The sequence below is a fragment of the Bombus flavifrons genome, chromosome 6, assembly GCF_040668555.2.
Source record: "Bombus flavifrons isolate JBK064 chromosome 6, iyBomFlav1_principal, whole genome shotgun sequence".
Lineage (NCBI taxonomy): Eukaryota > Metazoa > Arthropoda > Insecta > Hymenoptera > Apidae > Bombus > Bombus flavifrons.
The window spans coordinates 8,707,614-8,733,042 of record NC_138447.1 but is presented as its reverse complement, the minus strand read 5'-3'; the positions used below and the strand labels follow the sequence as shown (position 1 = coordinate 8,733,042).

The following is a 25,429-nucleotide window of genomic DNA, read 5'->3' as shown; positions in this document are numbered from 1 at the left end:
GGATGCGTATAAAAAAAAAAGCTAATGTCATCATGTATAAACATGTTTTTCATGATGATTTTACAAAACTAATACGAGTGAGAAACGATAACAATATCTATTGAAATGTATTTTCATATTTATTCTTATTTGAATATTAACAATTCATAGATATGTTCTTTATCTTTCTTATGCTATGTAATATGTATTGTACTTTTCAATTAAATTCAAATACGTGATTTGACTATTCATATATGCATTAGTCATATAGCATGTAGTATATAGATTTCATATACACTGGATTTTTGTATTCTTGTCCAACGTTATCCAATGAGAATACGTTACACGATGGTTCTCTCTGATTGGTGCTTGCTGTTACTACGAATACAAAAATATATAGTCAGCACTGCCTTTAGCACGAAGGATTTGAGCGACAAATAAGTATGTATAAGTAGCGTATGTACATATATCGCTTCTTTACGCGTCACGTGATTGGGGACGTATTTTCCAATCAGGAAACAGGAAGTCTAGAAATTTATTAAATTGTCTATTAAATTGCTCCAAGTTTTTAATCGCCAATTAGTATAACACAAAAGAAATCTTTTCTATCAGTTCAAATACAACGATTGGTGTATTTTGGATATATTTTTATTTGAAAATCGTCGACGACACACGGAAGAAAAATAGGGAATATCATCGTGCGCTTGCGCCAAAAGCAACGCTGACGCAGAAGGTACGTCAGCTGTTTTGTTAGAGGTGCGTGCATCGGGAATAGTATATTGTTGACTGGAGGAGCACTTCGCAGTTTGTTGGTCCGATCATATTTCTTTGTTTATTTGATGTGCAAAATCGTATTATTATCGTAGAAAACGTCCTGCCGCGAGTGAAAGACCACGACGCGTCGAGGAGCAACAAAGGAAATCGTAGTAACGGCTACACACTATCTGGTACCCGCTGGAAATTGATTCTGTCGAGGAGCAGTGTTCGCAAAGGCGTCCGTCCGACTGTAGTGTTCTGTGCTACCACTTCAGGAGGTTTAGGACGTTCCGCTTCCTGGAACAGGCTGCAGACTTTACTTCCAGAAGAAAAATATGGCACAAACAACGAGCAGCGCTCTAAGGGCACTTGCCCTCGAATATAAAAGTCTTCAAGAGGAACCTGTCGAGGGATTCCGCGTGAAACTCGTTAACGAGGACAACATGTTTGAGTGGGAAGTAGCTATCTTCGGGCCCCCGGATACGCTTTACCAAGGAGGATACTTCAAGGTAATTATCAGAATTATTCGTAGCTTTTGTTCGCTTTGGAAACTCGGCCGAGATAAAAATTCCACTCTTTTTATCATTTTTACATGTAAACACTACAATCGGGCATACTTTTCATTTTGTTGGTTATGTTTCTGCTTTCTCTTTCAATAGAGTTTTAAGCATATTTATCTTTTCATCAGAAAACATTATTTTGATTCTTTCAATCGCCAAATATGGTTATAAATGTCCTATATGTAATATAAATTTTGCTTTGGTAATTTTGTAACACTTCTTCATTTCCCTTTTGTCTGAACTTTGTATGTTTAAAAATACTGTTTTTATGATAAGTCGGTTTCCGTTAATTTTGACAATGTATATATTTGAAAGACATGAACATCTATCAGCGTTCCTACGTGAAGGTTGTTCGATGATGACACGATGAAACATTACGATTACCTTGACCAGAAAAGTAACAACGTGAGTGAGTAGTTTTGCCGCGACCGATCGTTGATTTCCCCAATAATAATATGCGTTGCAGTGGTTATCGCTGTTTTGCTCGTCTTTCCTATCCGCGTTAAAATTCGATGAATGTTTTCATGCACAAGTCAGAAGGCGAGATTCAAGTAGCATTGAGTAATTCTGAAAATTAAAGATTACTCAATACGGCCGGATCGATTGCGTTCCACGCTCATTTTCTCTTCCTATAGTGCTTTTTCTATTGGATTTTTCCACGTGTAATATAATCCGTGATTGATAATACACCTCGAGACACAGTATCATTGTTCTTATTAAACAAATGTTTTCCAACTACCGTTCTCGATATATGTATTATGCGGTACGCGTATGCAATATAATTTAGATTCAATTTGGAAAATTGCATTATATGCTATAGTATACATTAATATACGGTATACAAATAATACAATCTCCAATTTCTGATTTGTTCTTTCTCTCTTTTTTTAAATCTGCTGCTACAAATATTTGCGCTATCATTCTGCGCTTTCAATCTAGTCTCTAGCGAGCAGAAAACGAATTCTACCGCTGCCGCACGGTTATACGGTTTTTTGTACAGTTCGCGTCCGCTTTCTAAACCACTCTCCGCTTCGTTATGAATTTACGAACGCTTATTCACGTAACGCGAGCGTTACCTATCTTCCCACAATGTAACTGGTCGCAACGAGCACAGACCTGACAACACACCGTTATTTGCGAATCGTATCGTACCGTACACGTGATCAGCATCTACGTGGGTGCCGCAAATCCTGTTCCACAAGATTCTAACCCGCGCTTTATAATCGTAACGCGCCTCTGTCGTAAACAGTATCGTTACACGTTATTATCACGGTAACACGTTCTTTGTTACTGCCTGGTTATCGCGATTTATCCAATACACGAACAGTGTCTGACGAAGGTATTCAGACACATATCACAGAAAATTTGTATGAATATATAATTTGCAAAATATAAATATGTATACGAACACTTTTGTAATTCCATTAGCAGTGTAATGAGACACGACTAGTGTGATTATATTGGGGAAATTTAGGATCAATCTTAAAATGTATATCTTGGCTCAAAAGCTTGGTGAGTTTATATTCGTTCCGATACTGAAGGAAAATTAATGAACAGCTAAAAGATATTATTCGACTTAGTATTTTATACGCTAAAGAAAGTATATGATGCTGATCTATGAATAACATTATTAAGAAATTCATAATCTTTATCAAATATTAAAACATTGTTAAAAATAAATGATGTTCTAAAAATTTTGAACGGCAATGTATATAGAAGTTATGAGAAGTTTATTGCAAACATATACTTAGTAAAAAATTAATATAATTCGTGGCCTCAAACGTGTCCTTAATGGTAAAGGTCATTTCATTAAATATGTATTAATAAATATTGAATATTGTAGTCTATGTTTTCTAATTTACATACTAATTTTTAATTAAATATATATTCGCAGTAAATATCTTGTAACTTCCATATACATTTTCAAATTTGTTTTACACTTTACCAAGGTAATCATGATAGTCGTATCTCATTACAGGGCTAATGAAATTTCAGAATATTTTACGTAACGTGCATAATATATTCCTTAAAAATTTCTATTAGTGCCCAAATATTTCCGTGAGCCACAGTATATAATATTGTAATTTTGAGTGAATGTGTCATAAAGAAATTGTATAAAAGATTTATTTGAAGTATTAGTGAAATGAATGAACGTTTATTTTAAGGTATTGAACAAGCGCGGATTAACTGGGAAAATATACATGTACTAGACTGAGATACGTAGTGCTACGTAGAAATTTGGCTGCACGTGGCAAGAATGTGTGCCATGTGTGTGAAGTAGTTAATGCAGTCTGATTGACATGCGAAAAATATCTAGTTGTAAGTAAATCGTTGAATTGTTTCACTTGACTGCATTGTTTGAATTATTAGAATTGTATAATCGTTGCATTTATCGTTATAATACTCAATAGACTATTAGTTATTTATATACTAAATATGTATTACAATATATGTAACGTATAACAAAAGGAGGATGAATTTACGTTACAACCCAATAATATGTAATATATATATATATATATAAATCGGGGACGTTCCTGTTACAAAAATCTTGTCGACTAGTTAAAATAAAAAATTATGACACGACTCGATATTTTAACACGATCGCAATTATTGCTCCGATGTAGCTCGAGGTATTTCACGTAGAAATGCAGCTCTCCTCAAGCCTCTCCAATCGAATCGAGCTCTTCTTGCGCTCTCGAGTTAATCGACACGGAATGTGCGTAAATACATAGCGGAGCGCAGATTCGTTCGTCGAATTAAATTCTGATCGTAGCTGAGTCCGAACAATTACGCGCAGTCGCCAATCGCCATGGACAATTCCATTTACCGAACGGAAATTATAATTCGCGATTTACGTTAAAGCGTCACTTCTTTTTCAAGGATTTACGGATCGACCCAGTGAAGTCGAGCCGTAACGCGTGTTGCCACGTTACATAAAACGCCATCGAGCATTGTCTTGTGTCTATCTTTGGCCGGCATCCCTCGAATCACCTGAGCGACTTTCACCCAGTCCCATTCCGACTGAGATGAACATGCCAGATTTTTCTCCCCGAGGAAAACCGTCGTATCTCACAAACAGGTCACCGCGAACCCCGATAAATGGGTCTTCTCGATGTATATGTTTGTGTTGCCAGTTTTATTTTCTACTATTGGCGGCCCCACTCCCACTGATTTTGGTCCATTTAATTCTTTCACCTCAGAACAGTGAGAGATGGGCAACGTGAAACTGTTGTTAGTTAAATCGATATGCAACTCCCGTCAGCAACCTTCAGAAACACCGTCAGAATCACCCGACGCGTCAGTTCTTCCATATCGTTTGCTTAATTTTCCCATTCTCGAGTTACAGTATGCGTAGCATAATGCATAGCACAAGCGAAGCTTAGGAGATTTTACAGCACAAAATAAGACGAGAAGCAAGAATAACGAAACTGCGTTGGAGTTTTCGTTTTTGAGAAAGTTGAGTTTGGAAGCTTGCGGAGAACGATCGAGGTCCTTGCCCAATTTGATTTCTGTTCAGTATATTTTAACGTTTTTAAACAAAATATTAAGCATTACGTAATTTATATGAGTGTATCTGTAGTTATATCGTAAGAGAATTGTAACGAATTAAATCATGAAGTTACGTAGTAATACACATACAGACCGTCTATTCTTTCTTCCGTTTGACGACGAAACCAAGCAAGGATTTCGACACGATGTAACGTCAGATCTCCTGTTGCCATGCATTTCCTCTTCTCACCTGCGGCACGTGTGATACGTGTTCGGTAATACCACGGACCTACAATCCTTTCTTTCTTCTATTCGAATATTATCGTCAGCTGAAAAAGTTACTGCATATTTGGCGCGATGACAACTAAAGTTTCTCGTATTGAGAAAAGACGGAATACAATGTGCTAGGAACAATATGATTGTCTATCTTACAATTGCTAGCATAAAATTAATTGACAACATATTGAATTTTGAAACTGCTGCTCTGTAAAGAATGAAAAATGTTTCATACTAGTCTTCATATAGAATAATTGAATTTTTTTAATAAGGAACGAGTAATATTAGTTCAGCTCAGTTTAATTAATATTAATCTGCATAATTAGGAATTCCGGAGGGAAATAGAAAACAGGCTAATGTTTAATCTGAAAATTAAATGGAAAGATAACTTTGATGCGGAATTGGTTGACAATGTGTGGAATTTTTAAAATGTTCTTCCATTTAAGAGTATGATTTATTATATTTTTTATCTTATCCGCGTCCTTCGTTTATTGGAATACTATAAATTATAATATAGTTCGAGTAAAAAAATTCCTTCGATAAACAGTGTTAAGTGACCTCGTTGATCGAAGTACCTCTTCAAGGGAACACGATTCCTGTCTTCCTGATTTGGGTCACTTCTTGATCCTTCTGAATCGGCGCGAAGTTTTCAAGGAGTGATGGTAGCCATGTCGTGCAGTGCCATCTAAGGGGTGACCGTCAAGTGCTTATCGTAGAAATAGGTCGAGAAAATTTATAGGTCACGCGATACAGTCGACTCGACGGGCGGAAAAGCGACGAGTAAACGACCCTTTGAAATATCGCGACAACGGAAAATGGGCCATCTTTCAACTTGCTCCATTCCCAGATATCTTTTACGCAATCGAATTCTTATTTTCTAAACCCTTCTTACTTAACCTTTGTCGCTCCAAGCACTGACGTCAATCATCATTTGATTATAATCTTTGGGTTCTAGTTTGTGGACTATAATAATCATTTAAATTGAGTTGTCCTGCTGGAAAGTTTGGACGTTCCTTTGTTTTTCGGATAAAATAAAATTTTTTCGTACATTTTTCCGGGTACTGTAATTGTAACTTTTATTTTTAAATATAATTAATTGCTGTTTTAATACTGTAAAAAAATAATATCGCGACATGATACAAATTTTTGATGGGTGAAAATAATAAAAAGTGTAAATTCTAGTATTACAGAAGAATCTAATATCATAACGAGTATTGGTCCTTAATTATTTGCTATGTTATTATGTATTATATGCATTATAATTTCGTATCTTTAAATTCACCATAAATGTATAGAAATTCGCAGTAACTCTACTATTCGAATATGTATATGCATTATAATGATTATTGATATTGCGCACATATGTTTTTTTTTATCATTCATTACTTTATTGTTAAAGTGTCCCTGTCACGTGTCAAGAGCGCTACATTATTAAAGAACTCAACGCACATACTTGTTTGTTCCGTCTGATATAATAAAACGGAGTTATCGTTTCTTCTTTACTTGTTTTTCCAATCGTATCACGTATTTTTTGTTCTCGATCGAAACGATATAAATCTCGATTTTTGTACTGTTATTTTTGCATTGTTTCAGGAAACATAAGAATGGTCGTGTAATTGCATGAATAATCGATCTCGTCCTCGATTCCGCGAATACCTTTCGTCGATGTCATGTGAGATTACTGACTGATAAGCACGATCAATGTTCCCATGTCACGTTGGAAAGTGCAACAAAATCAACGCTGCTTAGAATACTATAGCAACTATTTCCAATTCAATTACTAACTTGTAATTGTGCCTTATCTTTGTCCTTCTCTTCACTCGTAATGTCATTATGTGTACAGTGGCTCATAAAAGTATTTGGAAGCATGTAGAATTCTTTTCTAATTATGCGTTTACGGAACATTTGGAAATTTCATTAACACTGTAATAGAATCCGACTATCATGATTACATATTGAAATTAGAGATTAAAGTGTTGCAAATTTGTGTAGCCTTACCCAAGATCATATACGACATATAGAAGGTTCTCGGAATCTCGCGCTATCGTCTGTGAATTGATTCGTTAAGTCTCCTCATAATGCGGTACTGTGCACAAGTACGTATCATTATATGAATTGGAGTGTAGGAAGAAACTCTGGGCTTGAAAACTCCAAAATTAAAAACACAAACGATCCTGCATCGTTGAAAATCGTCAAAGAGTTGTTAAAATTATCATTACCATGATACAAGCGCGATTTTGAATAGGAAATATTGCGATTGAAATTCGAACCTCTGGGTAATTAGTTAAATACACGATCCAGCATGGTAGAAATTATTCTGCCGCGGAAATGTAAACAAACGCTCGATGGAAAGTAACTTAATTCTAGGACGCGCTATCCCGGAGGACGAGGTGGATATTTGGGCCATGACCAGGTTGCGATCAATATAGCGTCCCGTCGGCAAACCATCGACGAAAGTCCGCCAACAAAGTCGGGGACGACCCTTATGTACACCCTGTGTGCGAAATGGATTCATTCTATACCAATGCAAGTGCGTGGAACACGCCGTGAAAGGGAAGAACGCGTCCCTTCTCTCAGCCATGTTTCACTGCGATACACGGATGATCATCGATTTGTTGATACCTTGTCGTTATTCCATCGGTTATTATCGAAACAAAGCTACGTATTCATTACGCGTCCATTATCAACGATATCGCCTTTGTCCCGCGGGTTTTTGTCTTTCCAGGAAATGATCACAATTCGCTATTTGCCATTAAAACAAACAGATGCTAACAGATTAGCTTCCGTGACGTTTCAGCGAGTAGTTACAAGTCGACAAGAGTATCCCTTCGATACGTAGAACAAATCGAATTTTATAGAGCCCTCGGTTCTTGGGTGTTTTCCGGGTAAATTCATCCCTCGCGCGATTACGTTTCCCTCGAGCTCGAACCACATCAGCGTATCGCCTATCGTTCGTTCAATTTTTTCTGGACGCGTCGAGCAATTCGCAAATGACTTGTAAATAATTTTCGGAACCCTGAACAAGGGCCTTTGTGATAATTTACATAAACGATTATCGATCCGTTGTAACGTAGCATCGTCTTAACGCGCGTCCTGCGCTCCTGTTTTCTTTCTGTTCCAGGCACACATGAAGTTCCCGCCCGATTATCCGTACAGTCCACCCAGCATTCGGTTTATGACGAAAGTTTGGCACCCGAACGTATACGAGGTGAGTAAATACAGGAATTATCGATCCTCCGCGTGCTTCTTTTCATCCCCTTCAGTATGGCTCGGCTGTTTTTTCCCTCGTTCTCTCCCTTCTCTCGGCTGAATCTTTCTCCCACAGTCAACCATCCCCTTTCGTTTTCTCCGATTTCCTCTTTGTCCCTTACCCTGCATGTTGTAACTCCCGCGTCGTTGCTCGAAGGACTCGCGAAATCTGCAATCAGAAGTGTATCGTCGTTTCGCTGAAAAATCCAGCGCCTACAAGTACTCGATATTTCCAGTCTTCGAATATCGAGCGATCGTAATTTCGACAGCCGACTCTACTATCGTCACAGGCAAGATCGCTCGTCTTGTAATAGAACAATTTTTTCTCCTTCAATTCGCGATCGTCGATATCGAATCTCGCTTTTATAATTGCAACTCTTCCTGAAAAACTACGTTTCGTACTACCGAGAGCTGAAAATTGCCATCGATCGAAGATACCTTATCAACTTGGAGCGCATCTGTGACGGGTTCTTCGTATGACCCTTCAGCGACTAGCAAAGAGTCAACGACCGTCCAAAGCTCGTTGGACATCCGTATCCAGTCGCTTGTTGGAAGGGATGGGACTAGGCGAACACGCCGCGGCTAACGGGAATAAACGCACGTAAATCTCACGCGTCCAGTAACATGCATTAATTATACAATGGTCGATAGTTGCACCAAGTCAGATCATCACGATACCATATACGCGCACCATATGAAGATTAGTACATTTGAATTTTATTTTTAGAAACGAACGAACGTACAGATGAAAGCTGACTGATTTTACTTACAATAACTGTGGGCCTTAGATAGATAAATTATAAGATAAGTGAGAAACGGTGACGTGGAGTAAGAAACTCTATCGTTGTTCGGCCAATTTTTTTTTTACGATGAAAGTTTCGCTCCGTTACATCGTGCGAATAATATCGCCGACAGTTGCGCTTTCGCATACGCTATTTTCCATGCAATGAACACTTTTCATACGTTACGTATTTCCATGCTCTCGCGCAGAGGCCAATGCACTTCCACATACCATCAACTCGAACGCCTCTTGCTTTCTTCCATTCTCGTATAATTTTTTTTTTACTATTCTTTTTCCCTTTTTCTTCGCGAGATTAATCCTCCGCAAAAACGTGACAACGAAGAAGAATATAAGTAATTTGTTTAATAAGTATATAATGGAGTGGCCCGAGTGAACACGAGGATTGTCTGTCACCTCGGTGAACTCTATAACCAGTGCTCCACGATTATCAGTCAATCGAAGCATCTGCACGTCTCGGTCTTTTTTCTTCTTTTTCTTCTTTTTCTTTTTTCACCGACACTCAACGTGTCTCGCCTTTGTTTCTCCAACGAGATAGACCGCTCGTCGCCGATGTAAAAAGGGGGAAGAGTACTCTCGTTACATCGCACGATTACATTATGGATGTCACATACGATTTGAGTACTGCCGTCCTTAGCTAGAATCTCGTATCTACCATTTTGAAACGCTCGAGGAAACCGAAATCTCATAATTTTTTATCATCTTTGCTTCTTCGATCAATTAAAAATATCTAATTCTAATATTTGATTAGTTTATATAATTGTCATACATAAGTATACAAGCGGTAAGGGCTAACACATAATTACTAGTATTTATTAACCTCCCAGTAACTCCCGCGAATAATTCTAATAAACTTTTTATACGCATCACGTCTCAATCTTGCATAAATACAACCTTGTAATCGATTAATCGTTCCCTTGATAATTGAAATCTAGGTTAATTATCACGTTTCATAGAAGAGACCAGCGGGTGTATACGTTTTCGGATCTGTTTGAAATTTTATTGGTATAATCAATTCAGACTTCGCTACAGGACTTGGCTACTTAACACGTTGAATACGGATGACTCCATACTCCATAGTGGTTTCACGGTTCATCGTGGTCGCTCCTAGAGGCGAGTGACTCCGCGTTGACGTCAAGCGTTCCACGCGTTAAGAAAAAGACATTCGATCGCACTGAACGCTCGTGACTTCGGTTCAACATGTAAACGAAATTTCAAAATGTTTCGTATAATATATAGTTGTGAAAAGTTTCTACAAGCGTTCGAATGATTCCGTGAGTCACTGCGAAAATTGAAAACTGCTAGATAAGAGATTTTAAGTAAAAAGGAGGGCAGACCAGCGGAACTTAGTGAATCCTACGTAACCGTGGCACGTTCCATGACGACCGAATGACTTTCTACGAAACCCCTTTGTCCGCGTGAGTCACGTGCATGAGAGATTTCTTGCTCCGCGGGGGATCTTACGAGCTCGCTCTAAACACGAGACACTGCCAGACAATAATAGTCGTCTCGCTTGAATTTTTCCTCCGCTACGACCGGCGATATGCTATTGTTCTCTCGAAACTGTTTGTCAAATGACAAGTTACGACTTCTTCGTTGGAATCTAAATAATACCATTTCTCTCGAAAAACAAAGAGAATACGGATCTATTTCTTTCTTTTTGAATTTTTCACCGGTGGATAAAAAGGTAACGAAGGTAACTGAAGAGATCAGTGCTACGCGGATCTTTTCCGTACATAGTCTAGTTATCAAAGGCCTTCAATGAATCTATTCGCGTCACCATCCTTCGTTCTTCTCGTGCAACACATAGATATACATACGAGTGACCACAAAATTCTAGAGAGTCTTCTATAGAGTTACCGATCTATAAATCTGAAGTACCTATTAAAAACGCAACAATAGCATGTTTTCCTATTTATTGTATACATATACTACTACATGTGTTTACCATTTAAATATAATCTGACTGTTTGTATCGACACCTAAAATCTTTCTATATGTTTAGAAGACCCGTCAAGTTTTGCCAAGTAACAAAATAGTTCTATAAGCTTCGACGATTACAAGTACCAGTTTCATTATTGCATCTTAGTTTTTGAAAACCAATATTAATCGCGTCACGATCATATTCAGCTATGATGTATAATGTATATGCCACGTACATGTTGTTAAAAATAAGCAGACGCCCGGCTTTCGTGCGACAGCGTGCACTTCGTTTATTTCTGTGCCACTTTGTATCGAATGCACCTCGTTATCAACCGAAGCGCTTCAATATTCCGTGACATGACGACTGATGCGGCGCATCTCTTCACAAGCACGGCTTGACCCTGGTACACCCACTTCTTCCTCGAGCAGTGGAAGTCAGATACGCCGTTCGAAGAACGGCGTTGAGGTGGAATCATTACAAAATCCGTAGGCTCGTTTGCCCTCGGCGCGGAGAGGTCGTCGCCTTAAGATTCGACGAACCGTAAAACGTCTGACCGGCTGTACGTGCACCAGCATACAGAGTACGAGAGAGAATGAGAGAGGAGAGATTCACGCTCGCTCTCATGTTGCTCCCTGTCCGCGCTTACGCCAGCTACTTCTCCGTCTATCTGGCTCTCCGCCTTTGTAGATGAGAAGAGAGATGCGTGTATACGTGTGTCGCAGGTTTACTCGACTGTGTCGGCGGTTGGTATATCGACAGAAATTACGCGTGTATAGGTGCTGCCGTTTACGAGCGACTCTAAGGCCGTAAGGTGGAAACGCTCTGGGATAAGGTCGCGCTTAGGACTTCGATCTACTATTTAACCTCTTAACGCCACAATTTTCAACTAGTGGCGCACGAGTTTTTACAACACACAATGCCTGACTATTCGGTTAGCAGCACTGACGATCGCTTTTCTCTTAGATTGTCAAATAAAAATAATAATAACCAGTCGGAGCGAATGCCCTCTTTTTAATCAAATATAATATATATATATGTCGGAGATGAAAGGACATCGGAGCCTCCCCTTTGGAACTTCGGGAAAATCCCTTAACACTGTAATCTAGATTCTATCATAGGCGTAATTAAACAGTTGTCGTTATTTGTCGAGATTTGTGATAATGAGCTTGGGTTCGAGACGACAACCAGTCGCCGAACGTAGCCGCGGTCACGGGATGAACGCTTTGTCTGACAGAGGCATGGAGTAATACTATAGCTCTCCTTAAAAAGGAAATAGTTGTAACACTCGACAGTAAACATTCCAACGGTCTCTGTCCCGTAGCTCGCCACTTGCAGACCCTATTCTTCGAGTAAGATGATTGCCAGATGTCGATGCGTTGCTGCAGTACACGTGCAGCTTTCCCTCGAGGGCGGCTAGCATCTTTTTCTAACCACCAACATGGAAATTGACCAATTATCAGTCAACGTCAATTTTCCTCTCTTTCTGAACGAAGGCTATCCTCGACGAATCCGATGATCTCGTGTCCTTAGACACACCCCATCATAGTTTTCCTCTGCAGCATCATCGAGACGGAAAGTCATTCTCTCGTGAGGTCGCATTAGCGAGTTACTTAGCGTCTTTACGCTCGGTGGATATTCCACGTTTAACAAAGAGCTAGTTTAGTTATACTTCCACCGTAGCCAAGCAAGTCGAGTACGATTTGGGCTTTGGAAGAAAGCGCATCCTGTTATCCCGTTGACCACGGATTCGTTATTGAACCTAGGATCATTGTCATTAGCTTGCCGAGTATCTAAGTACCACGGTTACTTGTCAAGTTCTGTAATAGTTGTATTTGCACTAGTCAATGTCGTCTCTATCGCATAACGACAATGTGTAATCCAAATGAAGATTCGTTTCACGCCCCTAACCCTAATTCTAATGTAAACCCGACATACATATAATTAATTCTTTTTTACTAATCGGTCAAAATGCGTAATTTCGTTTTTAACGGAATTGGGTAAATGCGAGGAAAAATTTATATAGCGCGAGTTAGTTTTCTTTTGACGTATATCGTAGAGGATACGTTTCTAAGTAACACACGCTTTGAATTTCATGGCAGTCTTTGTTGGTTCTTGAGACAGGCGATTTTGAAATATTACAAAAATAATCTTCCTAGAAAAGAAAATTTAGTCTCTACGATTTCAACCTTGACATATATTTTCAAGATTTTGAAGTAAACGCGAAGTAAAGGGCGCCGCGCCCCTTCCCGGAAAAGATTTTGACCTAATCTAAGCCAAGCTCGATTTCGACACGTATAACGAGATTTTATTCTAAAAACATACTGACTAATAAACAGTTGTAAGTAACTACAAAGAAATGTAAACATTTATTTTGTATTTAAATTTGCTTAACATTCCGTTACTGTCAATAAACCAGGTTTAACGTTTAGTTTCGTTACGAGTTTCGAAATAAGTACGATTTACAAAATCTCATGTCTCAAGAATCAAAAGAGACCGGCGCAAGATTCAAAGCGTATATTGCTTAGAGACGCACTCTCTAAAATATATGTCAAAAGAAAAATGATCCGTGCTATGCGAATTTCTGTGAATTTTTACCCGGAATTATTTCGTCACTATACAATAATATATATTTTTGTAATTTTTACTTAAGTCTAATGTAATTTGACAGAAATATGTCGACGTAGATATTAATTACAGAAATATACAAATACATTTAATATTATTTAATATATATGAATATCTTCGAAAAGTAACTTACTGGATACGAATCAGTTGAAATAAAATATCAGTTGAAATAAATATGAATGTTGCAAACAATTCGCAACAGTTAACGGGACAAGAATCTCGCGCAGCTTCGTCCAAACACCACGAAAATCAGCTACTTGTCTTAAAGGAGTTTGCTCTTGTGCTTGTATGATTGTAATTGTTCGTTTAAAAAATAGTCAGTCGTTGCGCGGAGAGCTTACGAGGGTCGTTTAATTCGAGATAATTCTTCTGGAAGCTTAATCGGTATACACAAGCTTTTGTACTTTACTCATACATGTTTGTGAACGTGAGTGTATCTTATCTTCACATTTCTTATACATTTCTTATCTTCTTTCCTCTCGATCAATATTTATTCGAGTACGTAAGTAGAAAAATGGAACGGAGAAATATCTCGAAAACGCGGACCAGTCGAGTTAAATGGCACGCACGCCTACGCGTTCTGTCAAGATATTTAGAAGCGTTGATCGTCTGTGAGGTTTCCTGTTTGGATCGGTCAACAGAGTTTCTCCTCCGCATCTACATGTCTCACTGTGATTCACCGTCATCGGAAGCGCGAAAGTGGTTCAGTCACCTCGTCAAAAATAATTCCACTGTTCGTCGCATTTTAGATTAAATTGAACATCGTATATCGTAGATATCGCGCGTAATTTCTTAGATTAAAATTAAAATAGAGCGGTAACATTGGCAATGATCGAGTTGTATTTTAGATTTCCGTGATCGATTTGAACCAAAATAAAATAAAGGTAAACCTAATTTCACGCGATTTACGAGAATGTAGAAGAACTATGAGCCTCTGCATAGTTCTCGTGATAGTTCCGATCGTGGGGTCTATTTTCGAGGCTGACCAGTGCTCAGCAAGGTTCTCACCTCGTTCGATGAGATACTCTTCGCTTCTCTGCCTCTTTCTACTTCTCCTGCCAGCATCGCTAATTTTAAAAATTTACTCTTTCGGTATTTTGCTCGCACGAAATGCTGACGACGACAACGGCGACGTGGTTACTCTTGAAAACGTCGCAATATTCCAAGTATTTTTTCTCTATCGAAGTCACATTATCTTATCTCACGTACTGTCCGACATATGTATTATCCTATATTGTTATACACAGATATTTGGATACTTGCAAATTATTGTAAATGCATAGAATATACATTAAAAGGAAATTCTTTAGTCTAATGTTGGCCTTTAACCTTAGTCAAGCATACGCAATTAATAAATATTTATGAATAATTAATATTGCTTAATATAAATAAAAAAACGATAATTAAAAGTAGATAAATATTAATCGATCGAACACATGTGACTTCAGGTATGCTTAACTTATTCTATCGAATATATTACGTTGCTTTAATTATTTAAAGTAGCTACTAGACCCTGAAATAACAAATTATGAAGTTGGACGAATGTTAATTAATCTGATGTGATCTTCGATAAAAAGAAGTAAAGAGCTATATCTTTAATAATAGTGAATGTGTTAAGTGTGTTTACTCAATGTCGAAGCCTTAAAGTCTTAAAATATGCGTGTCTCCAGCTACGTTCTAAAAGCTTATATAAATTTTATGAAACGTTAACTATTCAATACAATTAAACAGAGAACTTGAGTAACGCGCATATATTCTTCGTTTCAGTTTGAATTTAACACTGCATTTGATCTTTGTTATGACAAGAAGCGAAGAATTAATAGTTAGAGAAACGTTTCTCTATCACAGCTTTCAGAATAAAATAAAAAAGTTAACCTTTTGATCGAATTGCACAAGGTGTCTAATTAATTAATATATAACACGTACAGTAGCTGACGTACCAACTGTACGCGACTAATTAGTAAAAAGTAAGTGGCAATAGACGCTCATCGAAACAGCTCGATACAAATCGCTCTCTGGTACTTGGATCGCATACTAACAAGAGTCGTCGAAAAAGAGGCGTGCGCGTTTATTATATCTAAATTCGCGCTGTATAATTAAATCAGGTATTTTCGGGCAACGCGCATCGAAAGCGAGACTTTATTTTCGCTTCGTAGAAGCGTATAAGCGTCAAACCAGTACAACGTACGAACAGGAGCCGGTTCAGAGATAAAAGTTTGTCGTATGTTCGAACCATAATCCGGCAAGAAATCTCGCGACCTGTTGCACGCCGTTGAAAATGAAGCGCATCCGTCCTGACGTATCGCTGCTCTATTTTCCTTTCAACTGGATTTCTCCAGGTTATTGCCAGCCACGAACTTCCATCCGTGACGCACTCTAAGAAAAATTTATTCCGCGAACACGATCAAAAAAGATCACGTTTGCAAAAAAGATCGTTCCTTCTAGTTGACATATTTCTTCCGACGTCTGGATTTGTATTTCTACAAAATGTTGATCAAAGTTGCAGCTCGCTATCACTCAAAGATATCTGAACGTTAGCTCATACTTGACGCAAACTACATTTTAATTAGGCGAACGTAGATAAATCAGACTACAGTTTTTATTCGTTGTAATTACGAGACTGTGACTTTTTACGCGAATAAAAAAGAAATAGAGAAATGAATCATAAATAGCGATTTGTTTCACTCGTTTGCTTCGTTTGATCTTCATTTCACGTCGGAAATTTTATATTCCCACAAGTGCATAAGCATCTGCAGTCCGGCAGTTATCATAGCTACGTATGATTACAATATTACGTCGATATTAATGTTAAATTGATTTTTAAAAGCCAATATGCAACGATAAAACCAGTGTTTGTAAATTTAAAATCTTAGAAAACCATTTTGTTAATTGACAAATTTTTTATCTTCAAATTGAATTAGATTAGGAAAAAATATTCTTTCTGAATAAAGACCAATGACTCTTAATAATTGACAAAATTGAAATACCACAGGCATGTGCACTATGCGATTAACAAATCAGTTCGGATCATTTTACTAGCTGCGTAAATGATATCGAAAGACATTTTCTGGATGCAGTAGTGGCCGCGAATTTTCGGGAATCAGAGGAGACCGAGAACCAGAAAGGCTCTCTCTCTCTCTCTCTTTTTCTCTCTTCCTCTGTGCTGGCCATTCGCCAACGGCACTGCGGCATGCCATGCTTTTGTCCACAAAGAGCGTGCTTACCACACGAATATATCTTCTTGCATCCTTCTACCTCGTTCCCGTTCGAACAGTCGTGCTCGATGGAAAGTAGGGAAAGGAAAAAAAAAAGAAATATTCAAGCCCTTATCTGCGTGACGGTGGATCTTGAGCTGACAGCATGCAACTTCAACGCGTATCAGAAGATTTTGCAAGCTCCGATTTCCGTGAAAGTCGAACGACCTACTTCCATCTTTTCGCGCTCGTAAAATCTGCAACTCGATAGCATGTAAATTTTCCTCTGCAATCTATTTTTACTCCCTTTCTGTTACCTATCTTCTTATCTTTGCGCGTAAAAGAATCGCTGTCTATCGTACGGTAAACGATCGTGTTCTCTATGGTGCGGTTTTACACAGTAAACAATGACGCCACGATGCGGAAAACAGACGACAGTGAAAGTTTAATCGCAAGAAGGCGTCTTTCTTTCTAAGAACCTGGAGGAGATGGTTAATCCGTGATCGATCCGATACCTCGAAAGTCTTAATGTTTTGTGGAATTGTTCGATTTATTTCATAAACATTCGCCGTGTTAAAAAGGTGTTTTCCAACATTTAATGAACAGCGATCCTCTTTTACAATGTTCAAGCTGTGACTCTCCGCCATGTTCCTCCATATATTGTACTTTCCTTTTATTTAGATATTATTAATATTACATAATCCTGAAAACCTTCACGGTTTTTCTTTGACACGGTTTGTGTTTGACTTTAACGTCAGTAACTACTACCAGAACTAGTAAACGCTAGTAATTTATTAAACTGACAGATTTTCCTTTTTTACTGCTCGTTTTACTGATTATCTAAAATCATCAAGTAGTCTGAATCATACTGGTAGAAAAAATTACGATTTCAACTTGAAGAAGATATTTTGTATCTGCAATGACGTTTACTTTGAATTCTAAATATAGTTCTACTGATATAGAGTGAAAATTAGTTTCGATTAATGCGAGTTTCGTAGAATATTTGAATGGTTTAGGTAGTTCTCAAGAAAATTCAAAGGCAACAGATTAAATCGTTGTTTCTACAATTATCAGAAACGTATCTGATTCTTCTGACGAAACTAATCCTCTTCCTGAAACCAAAACCTGATTACGTGTATATATCTACTTTATTATTATCGTAACGCTTTAATTATAATCGTTTAAATATAATACACGTATATAGGTATACATAAAAAATAGGTAGTTCTAACGTTCCAAGTACTATGCATAATCGAAAGCCAAAAAATTTGTAATTCCAAGCAACGATCAAGTATATACAGATATTTATACTACGTCGAAGTGAATTTATTTGAAATAAAAAATTATTTCTACTTTAAAGAAATGCCCACGCCCAAGTCCACGTATTGCGGGATTTTTGCAATCGTTACCCATAAATATTTCAACAAACTAGAGAAAAAAGTATGTACCAAGGAATTAACTAGGTGACCTCGACAAGCTTAAATAGTAATCGATATTTTATAAAAGTTTATTTCATCGATTAGGCCATAATCGATCGTAAACAAAAATAAATAGGTACTAAAAATCCTCAACTGAAACTGTCTGCAACTTTCTAAGAAACACTTGGCGAACTTTTTAAGAGTCACAAGTTACTCACAAGTTAGGAATCTACGGACGAATTGTACGAAAAGCGTGGAAAATACGCGCGAACTTACACGTACTCGAATCTCGCGCAGGCACTTAATTGGCAAGAGCGCGAGAATGCCACGCTGTTGACTCCGATATATGTAGCCATTTCTTATGCCGATCGATCAGGTTTAAACGCTTCAGTGAACCGGGACGAGAGTTGCACAAAGACATAGGACGCTTGAAGTCGCCCGTGTAAATGCTAATCGAGATTACCAAGTAGATTAGTAGACGTTTCGACTGACTGGATGCGGAAGTGGTCGGCTGGCAACGGCTGACAGACGAGAAACTGCACACGACTTCCTCTCAATGGCCATGTTATTTCACCTATTGTTACGACTGTACGTAACCTATCGATTAAATCTAATTAACTGTCACGTTTCCGTAGCCATTACGCTTTTCATTAGCAGATAAATTCACCCTGTATATATGTATAACACGTAAATCAGATTTGCATACAATCATATCCGCGTCTGCTTGAATCGGTGAACCACCTCGATCGAAAGAGCGACGAGCGTAGAGCGTGGAGTCGTTGTTGCTCAACTTTCCAGAGCAAACATCTCCTTGCGTCAGAAAATTTGCATCCAATATTCCGCGGAAGCGTAGTTGGCGAACGGTGAGTTCGACGAAAGACGCGTACAATCACGATTCTTTGAAATCAAATCGTTCCTGCGACGACAAGTTTCTCGAAACGAATCAAATATATCGCACTTCGCAAGTCTACGATAATGTAGTTGCTCACGAAAATATTCGAACGCTTGTAGAAATGTATTGCAAATATATCGTGTGTTTTATATTATGTTTTATATTACAAGCATTTTCTAGTTTTATTAGCAAGTATGATGAGCCTTTTTATCTCTGCAAAGCGACATACAAAAACAGGAATAAAATATCCAAAGCACCCGATTGATTACAATATTGAATAGGTAAAACAAGTATAAAAAGCGCGTGATAAAGTTCTTTTTTGTTAGTTTCTCGTTAGATCCGTAAATATCAATTTCTTGAAGATAGCTGAGAAATTCTTAAGATCCTATGATCAATTAATAAAGTGTGAATTATTGAAATGTTCAACAAGATGCAAAAATATATATTTTGATCTCACAACCAAATAAGAGAACAGTTTTCATCAACATGTAATTAATTATTTATTTTTTAAATCGCTTATCATGTTTTCTCGCCTTCTTCGTATCTGCTCAGATACCATATTTTTACGTTCGTTTGTAAAAATATGACTTTGCATAAATATCTATAATCTTTATTCACAAATATTGTTGAAACCCTATAAAGTAAACTTTATGTATTTTGCTGAATTCGGATTTAAAAATACATATTGAAATTGATCTCGACGCTAATCATTTGGCACCATCAAATCTTTTCATCAATTAACCGATTCCATGGGAAACGGTTTCATCCAATGGCGACCATTTCCTTCCTGTGTTTAACTGATATATTACGAGAACCTCGGTTTATGAATTCGTTCTGGTCGTCTGGTTTTCTTACACGATCAAGGGAAAAAGGAACAGCAAGAAGTTTCTGCAATCAGAGGCGTCGCATGTTTGCGCGCGTTTCAAAGAGGAAACGCGTATATGTTCGTGGATGGAGCTCCGAATATGGCGCGTAAAGGAGACTGGGCAAGGATTTTCAGGTTCGCGAAAGACGCTACGCGGTTTTATCCTTCGACCTGGACGAGGCTTGTTTCCCCTGTGGGCAATGCGCCTTCAGGGACGATTAACGCGGAACTCGCCTCCTTTCCCCTTCTACGATCAAATAATTCTCTTCTTGCCAAAGTCGATCTATGTCCTTGAAAATTTGTTTCCCAGATCTGGATGTGTATGCGTTAACCATTGAAAGTAATGGAATATCTTTATTGCTTAAAGAACGTTCTTCGTTATTAGTACTTTTCTATCTGAATATGAAAGAAGCATCTATGATAGGTAATTAAATTTTGTTCATATTCTGCAGAATGGAGATCTATGCATATCAATCTTGCATCCACCAGTAGATGATCCACAAAGTGGAGAACTGCCATGCGAGAGGTGGAATCCGACACAGAATGTCAGGTGAGCATCACAAGTAGGAATAGCTGGTCCAAAGCTGAATGTTAAATACTCTTGGCATATGTTGAAACACATACCATGCATCTTGCTGTTGATTACTGTAAATGTAAAGAAGTAACACGGAGAAACGACAAATGAACTCTCGTTTTGAAATAGGACGATCCTGTTGTCCGTGATTTCGCTACTGAACGAGCCCAATACATATAGCCCTGCCAACGTGGATGCCTCGGTGATGTATAGGCGCTGGCGCGACTCCAAGGGTAAAGACAAAGAGTATGAAAATATCATAAGGTACAATAATATTGATCTATTCCGCATCCTACAGATTTTTCCATTTATCCTGCACGTAATATTATACTTCCCTTTTATCTCTTCGTGCTACCTTATCATATAGAATACTAATCAAACACACATACGTGGAAGTGTAATTTAAAATTTATCGCGACGTAAAGCCTTGTAAATTTAAAATGTTGGAAGTTAGAGAATGAGGAAAACGCACGTGTTATTATTCTTTTTGGAGAAAAGATACGAAGATCAGGCAAAACAACGCACGTACATCCAAGAAGTGGTTGGTTGATTACAGAAAACAAGCACAAGCAGCAAAGATGGAAGCTGAGAAAGAGGGGATCGTCGTACCAGTAACGTTGGAAGATTACTGCATTAAGACTCATGCGAGGCCAGCTGAACAACAGCTAGACATGACGGATTTCTATGATGATGAGTACGAGCTGGACGACGACGACGATGATGAGCAAATGAGCGCCAGTGACTACGAAGACGGTGACGACAGTGGCAACGGAGAGTCGTGATCCATTTTCTCAAACTATTAAAAAAAAAAACTCGAAAACGCTAATTATTATCAGTTCTGTATAGATTAATAAATTAACGGGCTTCTAAACCGGACGCTCTCTCTTTTCAGACGTGCCACCTTAAATTCAAGTACGCGTTTAAAAAAGAATTTAACTCGTCGTTAGATATTTAAGTAGGCTCGTATTTTAGGATGATGTCGATAATATCACATTATTCTTCGTCACAATATCTTAGACGAAATCGGCATAAAATTCGTTGATTAGTTATTTATCATTATATTATTTTTGTTGATCGTGATCATTTCAATCTAAGATTGAATAGTTTTACAATGTACTTTGGTTTCAATTCAACTAATAAAAATATTTATAAACCGGTTATAACGCCATGAAGATGTAACAAGATTTTATTAGAATATACACATTACGAAGTGATATGTAATTTGGAAAATCTCGAAAAAAGAAATAATTCTATGTATGCTAAATTGTTGAGAATGCCGTGTTTATAAGCTCTTTAACTTAAGCAATATACGGTATGAAAATAAGTACTTTGTTAGAAGCACTGTGCTTGTTGTGTTGTGGTTGGCACGTCGATCTTTTAACTAGGTAAAAAGTAAAAAGGACCAATTGATTTACCTTATGGTGATCAGCGTTCGATAAAATTAATCATAAATGAGAAGTACAATGATTGGGCTGGCTCAAATCTTCTTTATCCATGTGTTGTATTTGAAATTATCAATGGGTATATCAATTGATCCTGCATTTTAAATCTTCGATAAAAATTTACATTGAATAAAGTGAAATTCCTCCGTTTCGTATGATTATTTATGCTATAAAGCCAAAAGTTGGTAAGAAATTCGGATGTGTGAGAAAAGAAGCAAACTGCCAAAAAAGACCTGTTAAACATTCTTCGTAGTCGTAAATTTTATTTAAAACAGGTATACTGTTGGAAAAAAGTTTCTTAAATGTTCTTTTTTTCGATTCAACCGACTAATTCAAATCGTTTTTCTTCTTTTATACACACAGATTTATATAAGTTTAAATATTACGTTAGAAATTTATATTTCTTGTTTATAATGGAGCTACGAGGATTGTCTTTTGCGAAATAGTGTAACGTTTTAGGGCAGGTCTTTGGACAGCTTGTTTATTCATGATTTCTAAACATAGAACATAATTTTTTCTATGAACGATATATCTTAAGTTTCAATGATTTTTCATTAATATAATTAAATTCCTTTGAGAAAAGTACTGAAGTACGTCTATAAACTTCTACGTGCATTGCGCTACATCCACAAAGTTAGTTTAGCTTATAACAATTATTAAGATCTCTTGATGTTAAGTATTATCTTTCACACGGGGACGAAGCTTTGTAGGTGAAGTTAATTAAACATAAGCTTACTACTTAAGTGAAAGGAATACCAGATACAGCTAACCTACTCTGTGGTAGTGTATCTGTGCTCGTACGACTGAAATTGTAAATAGTACATGAAACCCAATCTTAAAGACATAAAAAGTGTAAATGGTACTTCTATCTTCGTTCTCCATTAGCCATTTTATTAAAAGACCAAAATTAAGTGTTGAAAAATGTTAAACGGTAAAATAAAAGCAAAAGAATATTTAAATTTCAATATTGTCTAAAGGAAACATATACTCAGCGCTTGTAGTGATATAGCAAACAAAAAGTAAATATTCCCTAGTTCCTTGACATACCTATAACATATTTACATAAAGGTAAAACCTTTTTCATTTCTGTCTCTCTCATGTTGTCCTTAGCTACTTAATAATAGATAAAACAACTGTGTAAGACACTGACATAACACTAATAATTTATATACTATATAATTCTTTCCTCCTTTTTTTGTACATACCAATAAAATCTCTTCGTACAATTTAATAAAACTAGCGCAACAATATTAACGCACTTTGTTAATAGTTTAAGCTAAATGTTATTATAATTTTTCATTTCGTACTTATATCGAGCGTTATAATTAACATACTGAGAAAAAGACACTTTATTTTTTAGGTAAGTAAATATGTTTTTATTTAAAAATCGTTCGTCCAACAAGAATAATTTTTAAATTGATCATCATTACTCATCTCATTATAAAATGTAGAAATTATGAAGATGTAACTTAACTAATTCACACTTTTATTCACAGATTCACACACATTCTTCATTTCGTACTTATATCGACCGATATGATTAATATACCGACAAAAAAACACTTTATTTTTTAGGTAAGTAAATATGCTTTTATTTAAAAATCGTTCGACCAACAAGAATAATTTCTAAATTGATCATCATTCCCCATCTCATTATAAAATGCAGAATTCATGAATATGTAACTTAATTAACTTACACATTCGACGTTTACAATTTATTCTTTAGGAATACCTACTAATATATGGTTTTTAGGTGTACACGTGTTCGGTATGAGTTTCGAAAGATACACTCTATAGTCAAATTGTTCGGCCAATAACTTTCTGTCAGTATCGATAATAGCCATGCACTCGTATCCCTGATTTGTTTTAACATTTTTCTCATCATGTGTTTGGTCTGCAGCATGACTAAGAATTATATAACTTTCCTGATCTATTTCATTCTTAAAAATGTTACTCCTTGGGTATGTTAAATAATGACTATTATGTAATGATCCATAACAACACGGACAACACACAAAAATAGCTTTTTTTCTGATGCATTGTTGTATGACTAAATCAGTTGCAACTCCACACGCATGCAACGACATGCCAATATCAAAGTCTCCTTTAAAATAGACTAAATTACATTGATAAAATTTTATGTTCGTTAATTTTAACTTGTTCACTCTTTCCTTGGCTCTGCTCAGTGATTTTTCTTTATTCTCCAATAATATAACGGTACAATCTGGCAGAAAGTACGCGACTAAGATACCTAAGTGACCGCTACCAGAACAAAAGTCCACTATTACATCTCCCGCTTTTGCCAACTTTATCACCGGTTTACACATATTTTGTAATTGTTCGTGTTTCCTTCTTAAGCGCGCAAGTGGTAAGGCACCACCTTCTGCGGTAGCGTCATACGGTACCGAAGACCAATCAAGATTCAATTCTGCACCAAATGGTTTCAAGTCGAATTTGGTTTCTATGTTTAAGGTTTTGAACAATCGCAACGAGTACTCCACATTTTCTTGTCTCGTATAAACGCGACTTTTATATCTTTCCGAAACACTTTTATATAGACTTTGATTTGGTACATCAGGAAATATGTAATTGAATTCAGTCATATCTTGACTCTTCCATAATGACAAACACTCGAGGCAGTCAAGTATAATTTGATCTTCGATCATTCTTTTATACCATTTAATAGTTAATGGAAGAAGCTGCATTGTAGTTTCACCCGAAAATACTCTCAATAAAATATGACTGCAAACAAATATAATTATATCTGCTAGAGTCACGTACACACCTTCAGCATATGTATGTTCTGGCGTTCCATCTTGTGAAATTATGTTATTATATTTATACAGATTGTGCAGCCTAGCTGGTTGCGACATGTGATATTCAAATCTGGCCATGCTGGAAGGTAACTTGATTTGTGTGTCACTCATGTTTAGATATTTTACAGTCAGTACCAAATCTACCTCGCAAAATTTCGTCCAAACGCTTGATTCTGAACAAGCAGTTAAACAGGATTCTTTGAACCCTAATAACTTTCGACAGTAATGTGTTGGACATTCTGCCGTGGTTTCTTTGATTATTTCGCGCAGAATCGCGCAAAGCCCTGCGATGCAACTATTTTTATTTATAACAATAACTGGCAATTCACATGACAGTACCGGATATGGAATTTTCTTCATATCCATAACTTCATAAACAAAAGTGGAAATATTTATAGAATATACTCGTTCAAGAGGTTTTTGTTCACTTGGTACAAGCTTAATATTAATTTTAGAATTGCAGTATTTTACAGTAAATAATGTTATTATTGTTTCTATTGGAACTAGACATAATTCTGTCAAAGAATATACTTCCAAATAAACTTCATTCATTTTTTTAAACTTCCTG

General features: G+C 37.0%; 2 protein-coding genes and 1 long non-coding RNA gene across 4 annotated transcripts; 2 read left to right on the top strand and 1 right to left on the bottom strand.

Moving 5' to 3' along the window:
- Nucleotides 1-489: 489 nt before the first annotated feature.
- Nucleotides 490-23,010, top strand: LOC138181326 (ubiquitin-conjugating enzyme E2 R2). Of its 2 annotated transcripts, none has more exons than XM_069116071.1 (6): nt 490-712; nt 846-1,244; nt 8,185-8,271; nt 20,482-20,579; nt 20,733-20,867; nt 21,160-23,010. In XM_069116071.1, exons 2-6 carry the CDS (start codon nt 1,071-1,073, stop codon nt 21,383-21,385), a joined length of 720 nt encoding a protein of 239 aa, XP_068972172.1. In that variant the 5' UTR covers nt 490-712; nt 846-1,070; the 3' UTR covers nt 21,386-23,010. The 2 variants fall into 2 exon arrangements, with proteins under 2 accessions (XP_068972172.1, XP_068972173.1); XM_069116072.1 differs by lacking the exon at nt 490-712 and adding an exon at nt 717-735.
- On the top strand, nt 6,583-7,830 carry LOC138181329 (uncharacterized). The gene is made up of 2 exons (XR_011173492.1): nt 6,583-7,339; nt 7,431-7,830. It is a non-coding gene; the product is annotated as an uncharacterized LOC138181329 (long non-coding RNA).
- On the bottom strand, nt 22,573-25,413 carry Gstcd (glutathione S-transferase, C-terminal domain containing). The gene has a single exon (XM_069116070.1). It carries the CDS (start codon nt 25,411-25,413, stop codon nt 23,761-23,763), a length of 1,653 nt encoding a protein of 550 aa, XP_068972171.1. The 3' UTR covers nt 22,573-23,760.
- Between the last annotated feature and the right edge of the window lie 16 nt (nt 25,414-25,429).